The 21749-nt window shown below is 44.0% G+C and overlaps 4 protein-coding genes and 1 non-coding gene across 5 annotated transcripts; 2 read left to right on the top strand and 3 right to left on the bottom strand.

Moving 5' to 3' along the window:
* The first annotated feature begins 869 nt into the window (after positions 1 to 869).
* LOC133924877 (myb-related protein Zm1-like) lies at positions 870 to 2565 on the top strand. The gene is made up of 3 exons (XM_062370608.1): positions 870 to 1119; positions 1210 to 1339; positions 1426 to 2565. Exons 1-3 carry the CDS (start codon positions 981 to 983, stop codon positions 2222 to 2224), a joined length of 1068 nt encoding a protein of 355 aa, XP_062226592.1. The 5' UTR covers positions 870 to 980; the 3' UTR covers positions 2225 to 2565.
* Positions 2566 to 3346: 781 nt separating this feature from the next.
* LOC133925726 (U1 spliceosomal RNA) lies at positions 3347 to 3505 on the top strand. Its single transcript, XR_009910994.1, has one exon. It is a non-coding gene; the product is annotated as a U1 spliceosomal RNA (small nuclear RNA).
* A 1227-nt stretch (positions 3506 to 4732) lies between these two features.
* LOC133924876 (uncharacterized) lies at positions 4733 to 9079 on the bottom strand. The gene is made up of 7 exons (XM_062370607.1): positions 8474 to 9079; positions 7927 to 8001; positions 7315 to 7852; positions 6487 to 6872; positions 5856 to 6070; positions 5610 to 5769; positions 4733 to 5151 (listed from the first exon to the last, which is right to left on the bottom strand). Exons 1-7 carry the CDS (start codon positions 8906 to 8908, stop codon positions 5020 to 5022), a joined length of 1941 nt encoding a protein of 646 aa, XP_062226591.1. The 5' UTR covers positions 8909 to 9079; the 3' UTR covers positions 4733 to 5019.
* Positions 9080 to 17916: 8837 nt separating this feature from the next.
* Positions 17917 to 19004, bottom strand: LOC133924875 (norbelladine synthase-like). Its single transcript, XM_062370606.1, has 2 exons — positions 18587 to 19004; positions 17917 to 18501 (listed from the first exon to the last, which is right to left on the bottom strand). The coding sequence occupies exons 1-2, from the start codon at positions 18795 to 18797 to the stop codon at positions 18161 to 18163; spliced, it is 552 nt and encodes a 183-aa protein (XP_062226590.1). The 5' UTR covers positions 18798 to 19004; the 3' UTR covers positions 17917 to 18160.
* A 309-nt stretch (positions 19005 to 19313) lies between these two features.
* On the bottom strand, positions 19314 to 20126 carry LOC133924874 (norbelladine synthase-like). Its single transcript, XM_062370605.1, has 2 exons — positions 19866 to 20126; positions 19314 to 19761 (listed from the first exon to the last, which is right to left on the bottom strand). The coding sequence occupies exons 1-2, from the start codon at positions 20047 to 20049 to the stop codon at positions 19460 to 19462; spliced, it is 486 nt and encodes a 161-aa protein (XP_062226589.1). The 5' UTR covers positions 20050 to 20126; the 3' UTR covers positions 19314 to 19459.
* Positions 20127 to 21749: the final 1623 nt, after the last annotated feature.

Here is a 21749-nt window from a genome sequence, read left to right as displayed (position 1 = left end):
CTCTTGCTGTGGATCATATTCTTACCCGCCCGTACCCTGGAGTTCTTTCGTTTTCGATGTAAAAACAAAATGAGCATTTAACTATCTGTTATCAGGTTGCAGTCCGCTTTTTATTCTCATATTCCTCTGTGTATGACTCTAAATTACCCTATCTGCAAGCTAGTAAACCGTATCGACAGACCTACCAAAGGTTGAGAACTGTAGTACGAACTGCTTCAATGGATTTGGTTTCAAGCAAAGTGCACAATTTGCTCTCTGTTCCCTACCATCTATGTTGATCTCGACAAATCATAAAAGAAAGAAGCGATTTTAGCTACTATCCCTGTCCTGATTTATCTCCTTTTTCGCTTTTCCCAAAACATGCTTTTCCCTGATCCTCCATTAATCCAGTCTGATGCAACCATGTCGCCGTAATTCAACTCACGCCACACCAAGCAATTACACGTCCAAACGCGGGGAAGGCCACGCGATCCCGAGCCGTACCAGGGGCATCCAACTCAGATACCCAGGTGGGCAAGCAAGGCCCCCACCGAGATCACACGACGCCCCGCGAGATCGCGGCCCGGCCGCCGAGAGGCCCCGCCCCGTGCGACCGTCGGCACGCCACCGCGGAAATCAACGGACACGCAACGCGAGCCCGGCTTGTGGATTCGCCGGAGGAATGCCGCCACTGGCTCGCTCAAGCAGCGAGAGGACAGGTGTAGGCAGGCTCCGTCGCGACTGGCGACAAGGGGTTTGGTGAGGGGTGGGCCACGAGAGCTAGCGCGACACGGCCGCGGCTTGTGGTCAGGGACGCGAGCCCACCCGGCATTTCACCCGCGCGCGCGTGTACATATACGCCTGCCCCTGCCAGTGTCCCGGTTGCAGCTTTGCACACGCCCGACACAAGTGAGGCACTGTCGCAACACCCGCGGAGAGAGCGAGGCAAAGAGCGATCGGCCGATCACACGAAGGGGCTTGAGCTGTTGCAGCTGGGACGGATGGGGAAAGGCCGGGCACCGTGCTGCGCCAAGGTGGGGCTCAACAGGGGGTCATGGACGCCGGAGGAGGACATGCGGCTCATCGCCTACATTCAGAAGTACGGCCACGCCAACTGGCGCGCCCTGCCCAAGCAAGCAGGTACGTACGCCCGGCCGGCGTTCAAAACGCGAGCACTGTGTTGATCATCGCCACATGCATGGGAGTTCTAATGGTTTTTGCATTCCGTAGGTTTGCTGCGGTGCGGGAAGAGCTGCCGGCTGCGGTGGATCAACTACCTCCGGCCGGACCTCAAGCGCGGCAACTTCACCGCCGAGGAGGAGGAGACCATCATAAAGCTGCACGGTCTGCTCGGCAACAAGTACGGTGCAGTGTCCGGAGAATTCAATTGCCGTTCTTGAATCCGAGAAGCGGAGGACTGATTGAGTTCGATCAAATTGTGTCCAGGTGGTCGAAGATTGCGTCGTGCTTGCCGGGCAGGACGGACAACGAGATCAAGAACGTCTGGAACACGCACTTGAAGAAGCGGGTGTCACCGGGCGGGGAGGAGAACAACGCCGGCGCCAAGAAGAAGAAGAAACCCGCAGGCGCCGAGGTGCCAATCCCGTCGCCGTCGCCATCCTCGTCCACGACGACGACTAACTGCTCCAGCGGCGACTCCGGCGAACAGCAGAGCAACACGAGCAAGGAGCCGGATGAGCTGGACCTGAAAAATCTTGAGGCCCCCATGCTCGACTCAGGCTTCGACTTCGACATCCTGGTGGACCCCGTGCCGGAGCTGTACTGCCCGGCCGTGTCCGTGCCGTCGTCGCCCTGTGCATCGTCCACGTCCCCACCGGTGTGCGCCCGCTGGGTGGAGGAGCTGCTCGATCTGCCAGAGATCGACATCGACCAGGAGCTGTGGAGCATCATAGACGGCGACGGCGGCAGCGCCGGCCCGTTCACCGAAGCGCCAGCACCGTGCCAGGGCAATGCAACGGAGGCCAACGCCGCCAGCACGACCAGACAAGAGGAGGGAAAGGAGCGGTGGTTGGAGAGCCTGGAGAGGGAGTTGGGCCTGTGGGGCCCCATGGAGGACTACCACTATCAGTACCCGATGGGCCCACAAGGTCAGGTTTCTCCCCCGGACCAACTTCCTGCCATGGTGCAGGACCCAGTGTGCTACTTCCAAGCGGGACCCACTCCCGCCACGCTCCAGGGACCCGAATGCTCTGTTATCCTTACCAGTAACCAGATGGTTTTATGAGACTATCATGTCTCATTTTTAGATAGAAAACCTCAACAAGATCGAACGGCTACGACCCGTACCAGCATAATATTCTTGTATAATTGTACAAGTGCAAGTCTCCAAAGGACTATAAGCTCAATACGAAATTACAAATACTTTGACGTAAAAATTATGGACGTAGTCAAAGGAGATAGTTAGGCGTAATAAAAAAGATACTTTTTTCTGGGCAAGTAGTGCTTGGCAAAGTGGTGCAATGCATTCACAAGGAGTCAAGATTGCCGGTACTCTAGTTAGCCTCAAATGTAACTTACCTTCAATTACCGATTGGTATACAAGTTTAAAACAATAACTTTAAATTACTGATAAGTAGTGCTTGTATGTTGTTTAGTCTTGCCACAAACACTGAAATGTACCCATGCCGTCACTGTGATGCAAGTGCTTTTTATCATCTACCTCCTACCACCTGCCATTTTATCCGGCTATGCTGTGCCTTTTGACATTGTGATGCAGCCTTTTCTATGTTTCTTCGTCTCCTTTTCTCATTTGCTGCTCTTGTTTTCCTACTCCCTGCCTTTGGGTCTAGTTCACATTAGAGGCCATGCCTTTGGGCGAGCAAGTTGCTTGACTGGGGACATCATCACAAAGCATGATAAGGAAGTAGGTTACCTAACAAAAGAACGAGGAGGAGGTATGTGTCGCATCTTGAAGCACTCACGAGAAACATAAGAAAGAAATAGCCTATGTTGAAGTACGTAAAAACTTAAAATATATATGAAACCAACGGATCGATTACGCCGTTCACGTCATGATCCGTGCACACGTGATCTGGAACGTCCGATTCAGATCATACGATCATAATGTGTATACAGTGCCTTTTTTTAGCTAAAGCATAATAACACTGCAGTTGTGGCAATATCTCCAAAGGAAAAAGAGAGAGAGAGAAAGAAACCGAGCAGTAAAGCTGTATTGGGCCGTTGAATCCTGTAGCGGGCCAAATTGGGCCGTGCGTGGCCCACAAGGCCTAATGCAAGATTCCTGACCTGTCAACCATTGAAACTTACTTTTAGTACCGTACTGTTTGCAGAGAGAGGGGAAAAAGGCAGAGAGGATACAATACACGAGGAGGGGCACCGTTGAACCATACTTACCTGGACGAGGTATATGGGCGATCAACAAGGCTCATAGCCTAAGTTAGTGGCCTCCATTGCACTCGGGAGGTGCACTAGCTTACCATCTTCCTAAGGGGAGAGCGGACGTCGTAATTTGTGGTAGTGGGGGTACGCGTTCGCGCGACCCCTATCAAATTGATGTAAAATTCTTTTTTCTGGATGCTTTTAGATTCAAATTTTGTTTTGATTTTGTCCTCGAACTCCTTGGGCAAAACGTGAAAGGCAATGCGCGCTATCGTGGGCTTTTTAATCCTCGCATTGTTAGGCCTACATTGCACAAGTGGGCTTTGAGCCCATCTTTACATGGGTTGTCTTTCTTATAAAGCATGCGACACGCGATAACAAAATTTCTCAATGCTGAATTAGATTTCTATTTTTTAATCAACAATTGTAAATATATGTGTTCGTTTTGAAATTTTATAATTCTATACTGTGGCCCTTCAATAGCATTTTATGTTTCTATACTCCTGACCCTTCAAAAAACAGGTTTATGACTTTTTGCATGGGTGCGACCGATATATCACTCTCAAAATTCAAAGCATTATCATAATTGTTATAAAAAATTTGGAAAAAATTGTAGGGTAAAAAATGTTATAATAATAATCCGATAAATTTGCTCTTCGCCCCCTCCAGCGAGGGCGCCCTCCATCTGCCGCACCCACGCAGAAAACCAAAAACCCTCAGAATCCGTGGCAAATGCCGCCGCCGAAGCAGCACGGTTCGGTACGGAGCCCACGTGGGCAGAAAATCTCCCTACGGTTTCCATCCCGTCCTGTTCCTCCTGGAGTCCAGGACGAATCCGTTGATTCACTTCAGAAAGTGTCCTGTTCGATCCGATGAGTTCCGTCTTGCCCATAGACTCTAACCGGGCCTTTTCTAAGGTCTGGTAACCTTAACGGGCCTAAAATTTGCAAGCCGAACCTCTTTTCGGCAGATACGGAGATCATTCTAAAAAAAGAAACAATCTACAATTTACCACTAAATAAGTACATATTCTACGATATGTCATTCATTGTGAGAATAACATGTGAAACCTAGACCCATACGTCATTAACATACTAATAACCTATCTTAGAACAATCAACTTATTCAGTGATAAATAGTAGAATCTCCTAAAAAAGGCATGGTCAACATGACGAGCCAGCAATTACCAAGACAGTTCTACAGTGCAAATTCTAGCAAAACAACATTAACTCAAACACACGTCTGACTCTCGCAAATTGCAAGATAGAGAAAAGAAACATGCCACTTAACACTGTATCTTCCATTCAATTGGCACAAGAGCGGTAACAAGGGAACCAATTTTCTGATCTTAAAGAATTTTGCATGGTTTTATTGGGGTTCCCCCCCCCCCCCCCCCCCCGAAACTTTAAGGAGACAATCAGCATCCTGAATATACGGTATTCTCAACAGTTCATCCGGGGCTGAATGAGTGAATGGCCCAGATCTCTGTTCACGAATATAAACCGCAAAGCGGTTACTGTGGATACAAAGAGGTTGGAGATTTGAAAACATGCTCGCTGCCAAATCTTGGAATCGTCGGAGTAAAGTGTATCCTGGGACAGGTATATATGTGTACACGCACAAAACCTTTGGAAATTGCACTGGCGTCACGGCGTTGTTGCGCATATGCGAAAGACTCTTTCAGGGATCTGCCGTATGCTGCTTGCATCCTTTGGGACCAAAATGCTGTGCGGTCTTGTGGACAGTCTTTCTGCACAGGGCACAGAAATGCTTCTGGCATGCCCAACAGAAGACGTGGTTGTTGTTTCCGATCTGCCAAAGTTACCAAAGCAAACATAGAACTAAGAGGTAATGCAAAGGCAATGGTTCAATTATAGTGAGAAAAAAATAATAACAATACAGTTTCAAGTTGTTGAAGAGTTCACTAGGAGAATGCAGGGAGGGGTTAGCCCGCCTTGTCTTAGTTCAAACCAAAAAACAAAATCGCCTGGAGATCATAAATACATATAAATAATTGCAGTGTAACAAATTTAATCATAGTGACTTGTGGTTATTGAAATTATTCGCAATTGAACTTGGAAAGCCATAAATGAAGTAATCATGATTAAAAGGTCAAAGCACGAACCAGAATGTATAGGGGTAAAAGTCCTGGATGGTAACATTATTTAAAAGAGTGAACATCAGGAAACAGCACTTTCTTGGTTTCTTGATGCAAAGATAGACAATAGCATTCTTCCCATCATAGATGGTCCTCAGTATTAGTCATTTACCTTTGGAGATGGTTGACGGCATGTAGGACAAGGATGACCTTGACCGTGCTGTGCATACATTTCAGCATGTGCGTGTGCAACAACTTGGCGCTGGACCCTTTGATTCATTTGCAGTTCCCATCTGTCAATTTCCTCCTGAGGAAAAAGCACGCATGCACCCCTGTACGCAAAAACATGATTGCTTTTTTGTCATACCACAGTGTGCGGCAAAGCAAGGAATATTGTTATTACTAGAAGAGAACTCACTTGAAATGGTCATATCCAGTAATTGCTTGATTACATTGATAGCAGAAGAACTCCTTACAGTTCCAACAAATCATCTTATTGCATCCTTCTGTCTTAGATATGGCCATCTTGCATTTTGGGCACTGTTTTGCATCCTTCAGAATTTCCTTCAGGCTGCGTAGTTCATCTAGAATCTTCTGCTGATCTCCTTGCACTTGCCCAGATTTTTGGCGGCTCTGTGTCAAATAAAAATAAAGTTAAGATTTCCGACAATATTTTAAAAACATAATACTAAGCACAGAACAGGACCAAAATGACCCCAAATATTAATCAATCTTTCTCCATGAAGTATATATTACAGCATCACTGTTATCGGAGTAAATCAAAATGTAATTTTGTCTAGCAAAAATACCCCGTATGTGGGGGAAAAAAGACAGGTACAGGTACATCTATGCTTGCTGGTTATATTTAGTCATCTAGCCATGAAGTGTTGTGAACCACACGCCATTATGATTTACAAAAAGTAACCACCACAAGCGATTCCTCATGATGGTTTAAAATATGTTTTCTACTCAAGATAGATACTGAACTAGGCCTGAAATTGAAATATATAAGGTATCAGCTAAATATACAGGGAATGCAATTCTCGTACCTCCAAAATAAGAAGTTTTTCTTCTGGGGACAAACATTTCTCCCCAACATGACGGCGATTTCTACAGAGTGTGCAGAAGCTGAATAAACAACTTGAACACACTGCTTCATTACCTACGTCCTCCAAGCAAGCAGTTTGACATCTCGGACAATAAACAACATCACTCATGGCGTCAAGCGTTCTCTGAAGTAGTAGTCCTTCCCAACGTTCAAAATCGTCCTCCCCAAGCAGCCTTTTCAATATATTAGGAGGAACACCACCTTCACATTTTGTATCAGGACATCGCAACTTCACTACATTTCCTTCCTTGACATTCATTTTGCAGTATGTTTGCATGCATTTCCAGCAAAAGAAATGATGACATGGTAGTTTGATGAAATCAACACCTGATGAGGTAACAAATTAGATCAAAAATAGAGGCAGCGTTAATAAAGATAATAAGGGTTAACAGAAAGAAATGGAGCATATCCAACTTGGGCACACATCATGAAGACCTCACCATCCTTTAAAAGTTTTACAAATAAGTACAGCATTGGAAGAATGTATTTTTTTTAAGAATATTTCACCAGGAAATCAGAACGTGGACTATTGCTACCTGTAATGAAAACATCTAACATGTTACAACTCCAGTATCTAGTGAATTTTATAAAGAAAGAATACTTGGAGACTAAACTACATGTAGAGCGGTAATATATAGCCAAGTAGTTCCATACAATGCTTGAACAACCACAGGCCAACACTACTTTAATGGTAAGTAAAACATAGACAAGACTTTACAGCATAACACCTCAAACAGTATTGCAGAAACAACAAAGGTGAGAGAGCTACCAGGAAACTCGCTGAAACAAATCATGCAGTCATGGATAGCATGTAAAAAAGCTTCATGATGCTTAGTATCATTGTATCTCATCATCCTTGGAATTATAACATCTGGTGAAGCATTATCTGCACAAGCACGCTTATCTCCACCACCTTCATCACACGCTACGTCACCCTTGCTTAAAACTATCTCATTACCAAACCCTAAGTGAGAAAGGGAAGAAACTTGGAGCCATTGCACCCATTGATATGCTACTTCCATGCCCCGTTGCTCTTCCCAAATTGTATCAAGCATGCGACATAACAACGAAATCATCCCTTCGTCAAGCCAGTCCATGGAGATAGTGAAAAGCGGAGGGCGATGACTTGGGTATGATGAAGGAAGGAGACATGTTAGCAGAATTGGAGGCAAATGCTCAACTCTAAACTTGTAAACAAGGTCACCAGCATCGCCATCACATGTTGCCCCATATTTTAATGTTCCATCACCATAACTAAGCTTTGTTGACACATCTATAGCATCTGGAATCTCGATATGCACATGAACCTGCAATTACATTAGCAAAAAAAACCTTGCTCTTAAAAAGAATATGACCCAAAAACTGAATTTGAAGGACATACCTGGAAAGACCGCTGGCCTCTATTTTTGTCGAAAATAACTACAGCATCTCCGAAAATTGCTTCCAAGGCACAGATCTGAGCATTGGATTTGCATTCTATCAGACTAAAAGAAGCGAACAGAAAGATAACTGCAAAATCGTAACTAATAGCATCTGAAAACTCCATTCTGGTAATACTATTTGGCTTCTCGTTATACCTAGTCCATCATACTTGGGCAAGGCCTTTCCTCGAGAATAATTTACTAGATTGGTACAAATGCATGCGAGCAATACTCTTTCTAAAGTGCATTTCGTCTCTCATATTGGGCTACTATGCATATCTAATCACGCCCAAATATGCTATGGACAACGAGCCTATGATGACTAAACAGAGACATACAGAATAACTTGATCCTCAGCTGGCCACAAGAACGAAGAATCAGTAAAACGTCATGCAAAACTCATAAATTTCAGTACGTCATCCATAACTATGACAGGAACCGCTAAGCCATGCTTCTCTAGCCAAGATCATTTACGAGTCAACACATGGAGAGAGAACAACGCGTCACCTCGTCCTCCTGCCTCTGATCATTGGTGCGCACCTGCTCCTCAGTCAACTCCACCTCCTCCCCACTAACCCTCACCAGCTCCTGCAGCTTCGTTACAGCCTCCTCCTCCCGGCTCCGGCCCACCGCAGCCCTCCCAGACGACGACGCCTTCATCGGCAGATGAGGCGGTGGAGGGGCTTCGGGCTTGGGAGACGGCGGATCACCATCAGAAGCGGAGGAGATGTGGAGGAGCTCCAGAGCCTCTGCGGTGGCGGACGTCCCAGCATCGGGGACCTTAAGGTCCTCGGCGACGGCGGCAGCGGCGGCGGCGTGGGGGAGCTCGGTGGCGGGGTTAGGGTTTGGGGCGGCAGCCTTCTGGGGCGGCCTCGGCGTGGGCGTGGGTCCAACTGTACCTTGCGCAGCCGCACGCCTCGCCTTGGACGACTTCCGAGGCATCTCGCGGTGGCGGCCGGCCGGTAAGGTTGTGTGTTCCACGAACAGATTCGAGTCGAGGTGTGTTTGTGTTTCGGGCGGCGGTGCGCCCGGGGATGTGGCAGCGAGGCGGTGCCGGCACGGGAGACACGAATCTCGGCGCGCCCGATTACGAAGAGGCCGGTTTCCCGGGTCATCCGCTAGAGAAGGCAATTTATAGAACCTTTATATGAAGATCTTTTGAGATTTTAATCTATATCATCTTTTCTCTTATCTAACGATACGTGCATCTAACGACTAACAATTGATACGTGCAGGAGAGAAAATGATGAGGGCATATATCATGTTTGGAAAGGAGATTTTTTGGTTCTATAAAATTTCCTTATGTCCGCTAGCGCTTAGGTGTTAGCCGCTGGCACAACGAAAGATTCGTTTGTCTACGTGAGATGCGACATGCGAGTAGCCAGGTCGCGCGTTCAAATTTGACTCAAACACGTTAACGTTTAACTCACCATGAACCCACCACATTAAACCAAATTAATTCAAGAAAATTCTTAGCAAACTCGAAGAGTCTCGACGTCTCTAAATAGGAAATTAAATCTGAAGAACGAACTTTGAACAAACAAAAATCCCTAGAAAGATAAACAAAAATTTAAAGGTATAGTGGTTTAGCGCCAGCTCTTCGGTTTCCTCCCTGGCAAAGCTCAGTAGGCCAAACTGGGCTTCGGCCCCCTCGGCCTAGATTTTTTTTTTTTAGCAGAGTTCAAGCTTGATATGCATCGATCTAGCTTACTATGTATCGACCCAACTTGCTAGGTTTCAAGGCTGAACTTGCGGAGCAGAGCTTTGATTCGTCAGCCGCAACTTGCTACGCATCCACTCGACCGCATCACGGCTCTGCAAGCACTGCGCACCGACGACCGCATCACGGCTCCGTGTTGCTACTGTAGAAGTTAGCCCCCCTCGATTTGACCTAAAGGCACTGTTGTGGATACGGATCCAGAAAAATGAGCCTTCATACTAAGGTTCTATTTATTTCATCCGTAGAAGATAAGTTGCAAATTGTGAAAAACTAGATTGTTATAATTTAAATTGTAAAAGCTGTTAGCTATTTCACAGCCTAGATTTTAGGTGGGTAGATTGATGTTTTTGAATATCGATAGTCTATAATATCTTCAGTTATTTTGAGTGGCATATTTATTCTTTTGTGGTACGTTTATTTTAAAATATGAAAATGTATAAGTAAAATTTAAAAGATGAATAATTTATGCAAAATTGAATATTTATCCATTAATACAAAAATATATAGATTAAATATAAGAGATACATAATTCATACAAACTTGAGTATTTGTCTATACAAACAGCCTCTCACAATTATCATACTCTCTCATAGCAAACAAAGCATTACCAAGATTATCATAAAAGACATTTATATTTCCCTCTTCATCACCGAATTCATCATTGCCATCACTTCCTTGTGATGAAGATGCTTTGAATATTGGCATGTAATTTTCATCTTGATCACACATGTCAAAATTTTCATCCCTCATAGCACCATCTCGAATGAAGTTATGAAGAGCCATGCATGCAAGTATTGTTTTTATTTGTTTTATCATAGGATAACTTGGTAAGTCCAATAAATTTCTTCACTTTATCTTCAAAACACCAAATGACCGCTCGATCACATTGCGAAGAGATGAATGCAGATAGTTGTATACATCTTTTTTGCCACTTGGTCACGGGCATTGTCGAAACTCTGGTAAATGATACTTCGTCCCTTTGTACGGAGCTAGAAAACTCGTATGGTTAGGATAGCCCGAGTCAACAAGATAAAATTTTCCTATAAACACAACGTAGAGCATGAGAAAAAATTTATGATATTGAAACAAGTGAGATAACAAAGCAATATATGAGTATACTAGGTGGAGGATGTGGGAACTTATCACCATATTTGCCTAAAGCATCATTGAACACCCTCATGTCATGTACCGATCCCGGCCATTCCGCAACAACAAAGGTGAACCTCATGTAGTCATATGATGACACAAGCAATTCATGTAGCCTATTAAAAAGTTGTCTACTCATCGTAAACTTGTTGAAGCAATATGTTGGATTATTAAAGGTATTCATAACCCAATTATGACCTAATAGAATATATTCCTTCCTCTCAGGTTTGTTCAGAAAAGTTGCACCATAATACGTACCAAACAAGCAAGATATAGTTCCATATTGTTGAATCGCATCCAGTGGATTACGTGCAACCTCAAGTGTTTCATCCTCATCATCACTTCCAGTAAAGTTCATCTACAAACAAAGTTGCAATACGTCACTAAATAATAACGTTGAATTTATTTGTCCATAACATTAGAGATAGTTCATACAACATATGTCAAACATAAGTCCAAGCAACATATTACATAGTCATTGTCATAAGCAAATAAGTTCATAGAATAATAAATAATTGATTAATATTAGATGACTAATAATAGACTTCCTTCTAGCACCATCTCTTTAACCAACCAAGCCTTCATTCATTGCTGGTTAATGTCAAGAACACATCATAGTTTTCAGCTTTGACAAAAAGTTGACTAGCCATGAAATGTTCTATACTTCCTTCTGTTGCCCCGCACGCCATAGCCAAACCCATCACTTCCTTCATGGATTCAAACCTCAATTCCCCTTGCATCACCTTGTTGGCTACAACACTATTTGCCTGCATAGTATCCCATATGACCTTTGTTATCTTAACTATAGGATTCTTTACTTTCTTCTTTGGGCTAGTAGCACTTTTACTACTACTACTACCACTCTTCAATGTAGTGCTACTTATTGGGCTTGCCTCACTGCCATATCCTTCATCTCCTTCCTCTCCTTCACCTCCGTCACCTACGCCTTCACCAGTAACATAAGAAGAAGAGCCGTCCACAGCAGTAATGTTGTGAGGAACAGTGATGTCCTAAGAGAGGAGAATGAATTAGGACACTTAGAAACCTAAAATAAATTGGCTCTAAAAACTTAACAAGATAAACCTATATCAATTTCTATCTAAATATCCTATAGGTTTATCTAGTATATCTACTATACCGTTTAAGAAGATTGCAACTTACTATAGTAAGATAAATTATAAATATGTAAATATGAAAACATAAATAAGGTAGAGAGACAAATTCAGCATAAGAAATTTTTATCCTGTAGTATCGATGGCATGAATATCAACCATAATCCACGTTGGAGCTCCATAAAGGATATACTCTTGGTCGTCAAGTCTCTTCCGGTCATAGCTTTTGAGCTATCAAGTCACCAAGACAGGGTCTCAAGCACAATGAGCCACCAAGCCATCAAGGAAAGGTCTCACTACTAACCTCTCTTCTAATCACTTGCCACCGTGATCACTCCAGAGCTTAAGCCATCAAAGTAAGGGTCTCCGCGTCCCCATACATGTGTCTTGCAGTCGCTCCACACCAAGTTGGAGAGTCAACAAACTTGAGCCACCAAGACCCAAGATACCAACAAGTCACCAAGACTCCAAGGCACCAATGTGCCACTCGATACAAGCTAGGATCACTCCTTGATCTCTTATTCAAGCTGCAGCACCTAGCTACAACTCACTTTAGGTCTATAAGCACTAAATACTCTCTAATCTTGTGCTTAATTATCTTATATGATCACTTTAAACACTTTGGTAGCTTGAATGTCTTCTCAAATGTATATGAGCTTTCTCTAAACTCCAGCAGCATGCCACCCCGTTAAATGACTGAGTGGAAGGGTATTTATAGCCTCAAATAGCCAACTAGCTGTTTCCACAACGGATAAGAAAAGTTGTTAACATTAAATGATCCGATGAGAATAATAGTACTAATATCGGATCATTCGGTGAGTACAACCTCAAAAACTAGTTATTGGACTTTCACTCAAAGTCTTTATGAACACCAGACACTTCGATATGCTTTCAAATCTATCGCTGGAGCTTCTGGTTAGTTATCTTGAGTCATCTGAGTCTTTGCAGCCTCTCTGTGTAAAATAATCCGATGCATTCATTCGGTGTTCATTTCATTCACACCGGACCATCAAGTGAGTTGAACCTTCTTTTTTTTTTCCTGAAAATGCTCCGGTGTAACTATCTCTGTAGTCACCAAACTATCCGGTGAGGTAATCTTCATTCTTCAGCACTTGCAGTCGCCTCTGCAAGAAATGCTCCAGTGCTATACTCCGGTGTGCACAGACCAAGCACCTAGTGGGTTGATCTTCAGTCTTCTGTACTCGTATTCTTCTCTGCAAGAAACGCTCTGGTGTTACCCTGTGCAAATTACTAGACTATACGATGAGATCCTCAGTCTTCTCCCCCTTTATCAGAAATACTCCGATGAGTTCAACACATAGAGCACCAAACTATCTAGTGAGGCTATCAGCCTCTGTGCACAATACTCAAATGAGTGCAAACTCCTCTGCACTTGATCTTTCGGTGAGGTCAATTTTCCTAGGACTTCTCTAATTCAATCAAACTTTGTCCCGGCTGCGGTGCCTTCTTGATATATTGCATCCATAAAACCTACTAACGTATATTCTTGATCAAAATGTTAGTTCCAATGACTATATTGTCATTAATCACCAAAATCACAATCATAACCTAATAGGGCTATTTTCACCACAAAGGCTAAACATCGCCTATAGCAAGTTCTTGACACTCAAGTGGACCATTCTTGAGCTTCGTCCATTCGGCATGTTTTAAAAATCATAGAAGATAATATTAGTCAACAAGTACCTTAGAAGAACATGAAAGATAGTAATATACATGATGGATAAGTACCTTTGTTTGCTCCTTCCAATAGGTCTTACTTGCTACCACCGTTCCTTTAGCACTATCTCATCCAAGGCCAGTAAATTTGTTAAGGTACAACCAAAAGTTATACAAACCCTTAAGTGCATCACATCGGTTCTTCAGCTACAGTTTAGTGTGACACAATCCTGTCCTTAACAAGTACTTCTCAGTTATGTTCTTATACCCTCTACTAGTCATAACTCCAATAGGTCTATTCCCAACTTTGATTTCCTCAACATAAATTTCAAAGAACGCCACATTATTTGAGGTATTCCAATCAGCTTTGTCTAGAATAAAATCCTCCACCTATTGCGAACATGTCGTAGGAAAAAGAGAAGCAAAATATCTAACCAATCAGAAAAATGCGAAGAACAAAAATAGTACCATAACTGATTAAGGGAAGCTATATTCTGATCATTACAATGAAATAACTGATCAAGGATTAAGTGTGCATGAAAATATAACTTAGATAGTAGAGGGAGCACTCTGGGCACATGCAAGTATACACACGACATACTGGCTGCATATATCACATGGGTGTAGGAAATTCATTATTTGCCATTCGCGACAAGGTGCAAGTATCAGGAATGTTAAACCAGATGTAAAGGTACCTCAAGATGTATGCTAGAGCAATCCAAAGTAGAACTATAGAATTTGGAGTTGGAGTTTGCGCAGTCAAAATCCCATACAACTCCCAAAGATGAACTTACTACACAGCACACAGGTTACCTTGCAGCAACTACAAATAGCAACATCAAACACAAACAAGCTCAAAACTACAAGATTATACCTGTGAATCGCTCAACTATAATATCAGATTATTAACAAAATAACTCTCAGTACGCCTCCATGGCCACGACACGACACCTCCACTGGCATAACACCTCCATGGCCAAAGCACCAAGCCGGGCTGGAGCAAAACAACAACACCACAACTCCTCCATGACGACAAGGCCAGAGCAATCCGCTTCAACATCCATGGCACAAAGACCGACCGGAGCACAACAGCCACAACACAAATAACAACAAACTCGATGACGTAGACTACAAAGCATTTATTAACGAAGATGACGTAGATGGGGGGCGGTGCGTTGGTAGATGCTTTAGGTGCCACATCGGCTGCTACGCCACAAGCCACACCTGCAGAGGGACGAGGCGCCCTGTACGCCTGGGCGCTCGAGCCGCGTGCGGGCTGTTGCGTCGAGGCAGGCCACCGTGTCGAGGCGGGCTGCCGTGATCGAACGGAGAGCAGCGTCGGGATCGGAGGCCCAGTCTGGAAGAGAACCAGCGCTAGGAACGGCCTCCGCGTCAGGGAACAAGCCATCCACGCCAGTCGCTGGAGCTCGCAACATGTCCCGGAATGCAATGGCGGGACCTTGGACGCCTCCGCGTTAAGGTCCAGCAGATCCATCTGCGTCGGATCCGCGCACTCGACGGTGGCGGCTCGGTTTTTAGCGGCAGTAGCGCCTAGTGATCCATAGGAGCAGGGGTGGGGGAAGGCATCGAGTGTGGTCAGGCGAGTAGGGCGTCGGGGTCGGGTGAAAACCCGATGACAGTGGCGGTAAAATCAATTAAAGTGCGTGGGTATTTTAGTCTTTGGTGCTTCATAATCTGAAATAATCTGGTGGGAGATGGATTGTTGGATTGTGACAATTTGAAAACCAGATTGTTACAATCTAATTCTATAAATTGTCTGTCTGTTTCAGCTTCAGATTGTAAAAGCTGTAATCCACAATATGAAGCTGAAACAAACAGTGCCTAAGCCCGAAGAGGAGGCCTCGAAGGCTAGAGATAATCAAATAGTGTGCAAAGTGGGCTTGTATTGAGTATGTGACATCTGTGAATTCAATGTCCTATTAAAACCCCGAGTAGGAATATTTATAATACATCACAACCACACGGGGGATTTTTACTAAAACACCCTAGTATGAAAGCATATTCCAAGAGTACGTCAATCTCCTTCACTCTAATTGTAGGTATATTTATAAGTTTTCCATCGTGTCACGTCGTATATACAAGTCCCACCTAGGCAAGTCTTCAAGAGAGTGCTTCGCTTCACATAGGGGGCCTTCGCGTTAGGCTTCATGGGGTCGGCTTTGCTACAAGTACAAAGTAGCTTCTCCGCTTCCTTCTTTCTGAACTTATGCTTTTCCATGAAGGTTCCGTATTCTTACGCCTTGGTCTCGCCTTCGCTCCGAAGGCCCCCTCTTGACTCAGCCTTCTTTACGAAGGCTCTGCCTTCTCTGTCTTGGTCCTTCAATTGCACTCTTCTTTGGGCTAAATGGAGGGTGAAGTACTGATGATGAGGATTTGATAATTAATAATTAAAAGATTTACTATAAATATGATATATCTTATAGATGGATATCTATTGTACACGTGTCCTTACTCTGATATGATATGTTTCATAACTATCATAAAGGTAAATAAGACATGTGCTGATATTCTAGACAGTTTATCGTGTCCTACATGGAAACCATTTTTGGATTAGAAAGGAGTCTCCTAGATATTCGAAAGTAATATAATCCAAGAAGTTTATACTTAGAGGCTCCGAGTACGATATGTATCCTCGACCCATCTATATCAAGGTGAGAAGGGTAGTCCAAGGGGAGAGTCAAAGCAAAAGGGAGCACAAGCCAAAGGGCATCGAACCGTAGAAAGTGAGATATCAGATAAGTAATATAAAGCAAAATTAATTGAATAGGAGAAAAAATAACTCATTGAGATTCACAACAGAGCCGTGCCATGATTAGATTCATCCAACAAGGACTTCATAATGTAGAACATGAGAGAAATCGTCGAGATTCTTGTGATTAGATATAGGCACATCCCATTATAATTTTTTTCCTAAGAATAATCAAAGCGGAATAAGACGTATTTCTATTACCCTAAGAAAGGTCTGAACCTATATAAAATATCGTGTTCTCCACCCCATAATGCATAATTGATGACAGTGTATCTCTACTTCAAATAAATACTATCTAAGTGCTCGCGCATTGCAACAAAAACACAAACACTAAACATGGTAACATCAAGCACAAACTCAAGATATATAGATGTGGATACGTCATGGGAGTGCCATCGAATGAATATGTAGGGAGCCGATGTTGTAGTTTGATTTTAGATGGTATCAAAAAAAGGTGAGGAGATTATCTACTAATTTCTCTCATAATTTTTTTATTTATTTTTATTAGTAAAACGGATCTCATATCCGTAGCCAGTAACAAGACAACGAGGCTGAAGAATGAGGGTGGATAGCAAAAGTAGCTAAATTATTCAAATTTTAGTGTTTTTTATTAGATGATAGGAGAGTAGGGGAAGAGATGGCGTGAGAATTAACTCGTGTTTTATATAGTATAGATTTGCATACTCGATTTTTCCAATCGTCGACAAGTACATTCCCCAGAAGGTACAAATGTTTGAAAGTATTTTTGATGTATACGCAACCATAGTATTGATATTACCTACCTATTTGCTCAAAGTTTTTGTGGTTGCATGAAGTGTGTTCTAATTGAATTTCTAAATAATGTAATTAACAGTGTGTTCTAATTGATAGAAATATGTTCCACCTGCACACTAATTAGTACATTTATTATTCTTTTGAGAGGATAGTATTCTTTTAGCGTACCTATTTGAATATGTACTAATTCACAAAAATCTTTAATTTGTAAAGCAATCCCTGGTCTAATTTGGCCTGGCCCGTTAGGCCCAATCGGTCCAACAGGCTGGCTCTATCACCCATGAATCACCCCTTCTGTTCCTTACTTTACTGCACCCGGGCGGCCCGCGACCATGCGTCGCCGCCGTCCCGCCGGCGCGGCCTCCGGCAGCCGTGCACGCACTTGAGCTACTCCGGCGACGGTGTCGGACTCGCTCTAGGCAAATTGCCAAACTCGTCGCTCTCCCCCTGATTTTCTGTGCTTGATATGTGTTATTCGTGACGGAGTTGAAACGTTCGCTGTGGTTGTGTAGAGGAGCAAATCCTATTGCAATCTGGATTAATTCCAACCATGGCTCGTGATTGTGAAGAGTGGAGTGGTGGTACGTTATGCAGCAATGTTCCTCCTCTTTCACTCTCGACAGATAATTTCAAGGATATTTTTCCTTCCACGGATTATTGTGGAAATTTCTAGGCCTATATGCAAGTATGCATGACAAATTGACAATAAGTTCAACTAAAAGCATATAATCATTGCAGAGTGTTAGGAAAATTTGACACGAGAAACGAAATATTTTATATAGAAAAACCCTTCAATACAACCACATAAGATAAATCTATTATTGATGGTACAAAGGTACATATACAATTGTAGCCTATATTTATTGACGCTTGAGGAGTCGTACCTGACTAGGACTAGTATTTGAGGTATTATCCAACACATAGACATGACCAGGAACATAGTAAATAAGAATTAGAAGGAGTTTGCTCAAATAAGTTTTTCACATCACTTCAGTTCAGTTGGATCCTTGGATGCTTTGTTCTTCTGAACTTTGTTCGGGAGCTGGCTCCGGACTCTTCTGCTCCTTGATATACTTCGTGACGGCCTCGGCAATAGCAGCTAAACCTCCTGTACTGACAACAGGGGCGTTGTTTGTATGCTCATCGTCGACTTCGTATTCGATGGTTGATCTTATTATGGATGTCTTATCTTCTTTTCCTATAATCTCAATTCGTATCAAATATTTCTGAAAGCCATGATCTAGAAAACCTCCTTCAGTTACTATTGTCTCCTTGATGTAGTTTTCATTATCGACTTTGATGAACTTTTCTTTGAGAGTTTCTGATCCAGGAGTACCTAGCAAAATGAATCACCAAAATTAATTGAAGGTGGGATCTATATCATACCTGAAAGACCTTGAGGCTTATGTTCAGGTTCTAACCAGGAGAGAAGGTGACAAGCAAGACTGTTCCAGCGCCACCATCTCCCTCTACAAGCTCAACCTTTGAGAACACTTTAGGGAGCAATTGGGGGACTAACTCTCCGACAAGGAGGCCTCCATAGACCTCCCACACGTCGGCAGCAGGGAGGCCAGTATCAAACTCATGGCAAAGGCTCCCCCTGTCCATTGCTCCGGTAAGCTCTGTGGCCATGCCAAGGAATCCGAAGCAGCCGCAGAAGCAGCACCAACCCGCTGGCTCGCTCGCTTCTTCACTCCGCTTCCATGGGGCGGCGACGCTAGAGGTGAGGTTGGGGGAACGGGAACCGGAGGTGGAGCGCAAGATGGGAACGGTGGTGGAGAGAAGGATTTTTGTGGTGGCGGTGGTGGTGGGGTTGGACCGTGGGACGGTTGGTGGTGGGGAAAGGAGCGTCTTGTGTGTGCACTGCACTGTGTGGACTCTACACGTAGTTTTGGGCTGGGCCCATGCTACAGCCGCTAGTACGGCCCTGAGTCCGTTCCTCCTGATCGGTGACATAACAAATTAATTAATTTAAGAATATCTAACGATCCTCTTAGTTTGACAGATAACATTAGTTCTATATAAGATTGTTCAATTTAAAAACTAACAATGTTATTTAGTTAAATAAAAAGATGGATAGATATACTTAGATTAATTAATTTGCATAGTACCAACAAATCAAAGTTTGGGACCACAATGACCTGTCCTTATTGATAGTGAATAAGATACATAGATCTTACAGTAGCTAAGCATCAGAACGCCATGCACTGCCACACGCCTCGTGAAAAATATAACAACACCGGAATCACACGTTCATTTATTCGTCTTGGCGAAGCTTGCCATGAGCATATTTTTCAAGAGCTTGCCTGAGTGGTGTTCTGCTCCTTGACATACTGCACAAGCCTTTCGGCAGCTGCAGCCAAAGGTGCAGTGCTAGCCGCACCTTCAAGCTCAGGGCGCCCGTCGTCGAACTCGTACTCGACGGTTGATCTTATCACTGAAGAGCTGGCTCCCTTCGAAATGATCTCGAACCGGGTCACGTACTTGATGAAGCCGAGGTTCAGAATGTCACCTTCGATCGCTGCCGCCTCCTTGACGAGATTCTCATTGTCGATTTTGACGAACTCCTCCTTGTACCTCTGCGGGCCAGGGTTCCCTAGCAAGCGACAACACAGCGACATGTTTAGCATGTCCGTCAGCATCAAGATGACAAGATTAATTCAGGAGTGAGTGAGTTGGTTCAAGGGGGTCGACTCTGACCTGGAGGGAATGTCACCTGGATGACGGTGCCGACTCCGCCGTTGCCGCTGACAACGTCGACCTTGTGGAGGACCTGCGGGAGCAGCTCATGGACTAGCTCCACGAAGCGGAGCGTGCCGTAGATCTTCCACAGCTCGGAGGCCGGGACGTTGGCCTCGAGCTCGTGGGTCTTGCTTCCCTTCATTGCTCCGCGCTCAGCTGTGCCTCTGAAACTGAGACTCTCGGTTAGTTGTGTTGCCTGTGAAGAGCATCAAGCCAACGAGTGCGTATTTATAGGTAGAGCTGGGACTTTGGGCTGGGCTATTTGGGTCGGCTCAAGCACGGCACCACCCGGTCCAATCCAAACCCAACTTGGTACGATTTATGGGCCAGGTCAGGTCTTGATATAGGCCCAATGGGTGGCCCAGCTTGACAAAAAATTAGGTAGTGTCTAGATCGATCTGGCATGAAAAAAGCCCGCATCGACACGTGGTGGCGCACCCTCCAGCGCGATGAACAAGCGGTACTGGACCCATGCCAATCTGGCTCTATAAGACCCGTCGTGCCTTCGTGCCGAGTCTGAGCCTAGCTGAAAGTGGCTTAGACCAACCCGATCTGACACGAATAGTTTCTCAAACCATTCTAGCACGATCGAAAAGACTCGAGGTACAAAGGCTCAATCAGGCTCTCTTTACTTAAACTGAATCCTGAAAAATTATCTTACAAGATCTGGTATCATATATTTAAAAGGCTAGATCTAACTTATAATATAATACGTGATATTCTTTTCTTTATTTTCATGTCCATGATTGTTTCTAAATCATTCGTACCTTTTATGATAATTTATACCGCATATCATGACATGAGTAGGTCAAATATTTTCCGGAACCCCGTGATCGGCACGTTATCAGAGTGGCGATATTTTGGCAGGGATTATGGAGCCACCTCGACATTGCTGTGTCATCAGAAATGGAATAAGCTGGACTGCCCCTCGTGGGTTGCGTGCAGCCCCTCTGTCCTACTCATCCCAAATGGGCCATGTGGATCGGTGTGAGCTGGTTCGATCCGTTCAGGGGTAACTCGCTTTCCACATGGGGATGGGGCATGGGGTTGTGCTGGATGATTTATGCGAGGCCGACACCTCATGACAACACAGCCTCACATGGTCCGAGTAGGGCACGCCCTCTGGCCCTGATTGAACAATGCTTCGAGTACGCTGGTACAATAATTCACGAGAGCGCTGAAGCGACAAGACTTAGAGCAGTATTGTTTTCAACTACTCCCGAAAATATTGTACTGTGGCATGATTCAACTCCGTCCAACACACTATCTATAATATACTATTTATATTCATATATAATTGATTATTATAAATATTCTTTCTATATATGCTAGCGTGCTTCTCTCCCTTCTCTCTCCAGATGGATGCTGTGAGGGAGAAGCACGCCACGTCTTGTGTGTCCAGGGACGTGAATGGCGTGCCAGATAAAGTAGCATGCCAGATGGAGGGTGTATTGGAGGCTATTTTTTTAGAAATAATGGATTGAGGATAGGATAAAGGGTGTGATAGAAGAACTCTTGGAGATGTTTTATCATAATGCATGTTCAGCTACCTGCTATTCGGCTGCATGCGTCTGCATGATGCTGCGGTATCTGATGGTTGTCGCGTTTTCATAATGCGGATCTAAAAGTAAAAGCGATAGATGGGATTTACTTAACACTAATTATATATAAATAATAAGTATATATTATATTTTTTTCATTTAGACGAGATCTGTTATTTCGATATCATGTGGCACTTATCCGATTAGTGCTATAGAAGAACCAGTCTTCTTCCGACGCGCCTCTTCTTTGTTCACGATTCTCCGCCCCCGCCCGCCTCGCCTCCCTCGTGCACTTCCTCCA

The sequence above is a fragment of the Phragmites australis genome, chromosome 7 (genome assembly GCF_958298935.1).
Source record: "Phragmites australis chromosome 7, lpPhrAust1.1, whole genome shotgun sequence".
In the NCBI taxonomy this organism is placed as follows: Eukaryota; Viridiplantae; Streptophyta; class Magnoliopsida; order Poales; family Poaceae; genus Phragmites; species Phragmites australis.
The sequence above is the reverse complement of the archived record's forward strand: the minus strand, read 5'-3'. Positions and strand labels throughout refer to the sequence as shown.

Bases quoted from the DNA above. Each gene is read 5' to 3' on its own strand.
- LOC133924877 (XM_062370608.1), top strand. From the start codon at position 981: ATGGGGAAAGGCCGGGCACCGTGCTGCGCCAAGGTGGGGCTCAACAGG. The intron at 1,120-1,209 runs GTACGTACGCCC...TGCATTCCGTAG, and splicing joins CGCCCTGCCCAAGCAAGCAG to GTTTGCTGCGGTGCGGGAAG. The intron at 1,340-1,425 runs GTACGGTGCAGT...AATTGTGTCCAG, and splicing joins CACGGTCTGCTCGGCAACAA to GTGGTCGAAGATTGCGTCGT.
- LOC133924876 (XM_062370607.1), bottom strand. From the start codon at position 8,908: ATGCCTCGGAAGTCGTCCAAGGCGAGGCGTGCGGCTGCGCAAGGTACA. The intron at 8,002-8,473 runs GTGACGCGTTGT...TCCAATGCTCAG, and splicing joins ATCAGAGGCAGGAGGACGAG to ATCTGTGCCTTGGAAGCAAT. The intron at 7,853-7,926 runs GTATGTCCTTCA...ATGTAATTGCAG, and splicing joins GAGGCCAGCGGTCTTTCCAG to GTTCATGTGCATATCGAGAT.
- LOC133924875 (XM_062370606.1), bottom strand. From the start codon at position 18,797: ATGGCCACAGAGCTTACCGGAGCAATGGACAGGGGGAGCCTTTGCCAT. The intron at 18,502-18,586 runs GTTAGAACCTGA...TCATTTTGCTAG, and splicing joins GCTTGTCACCTTCTCTCCTG to GTACTCCTGGATCAGAAACT.
- LOC133924874 (XM_062370605.1), bottom strand. From the start codon at position 20,049: ATGAAGGGAAGCAAGACCCACGAGCTCGAGGCCAACGTCCCGGCCTCC. The intron at 19,762-19,865 runs GTCAGAGTCGAC...GTCGCTTGCTAG, and splicing joins CCAGGTGACATTCCCTCCAG to GGAACCCTGGCCCGCAGAGG.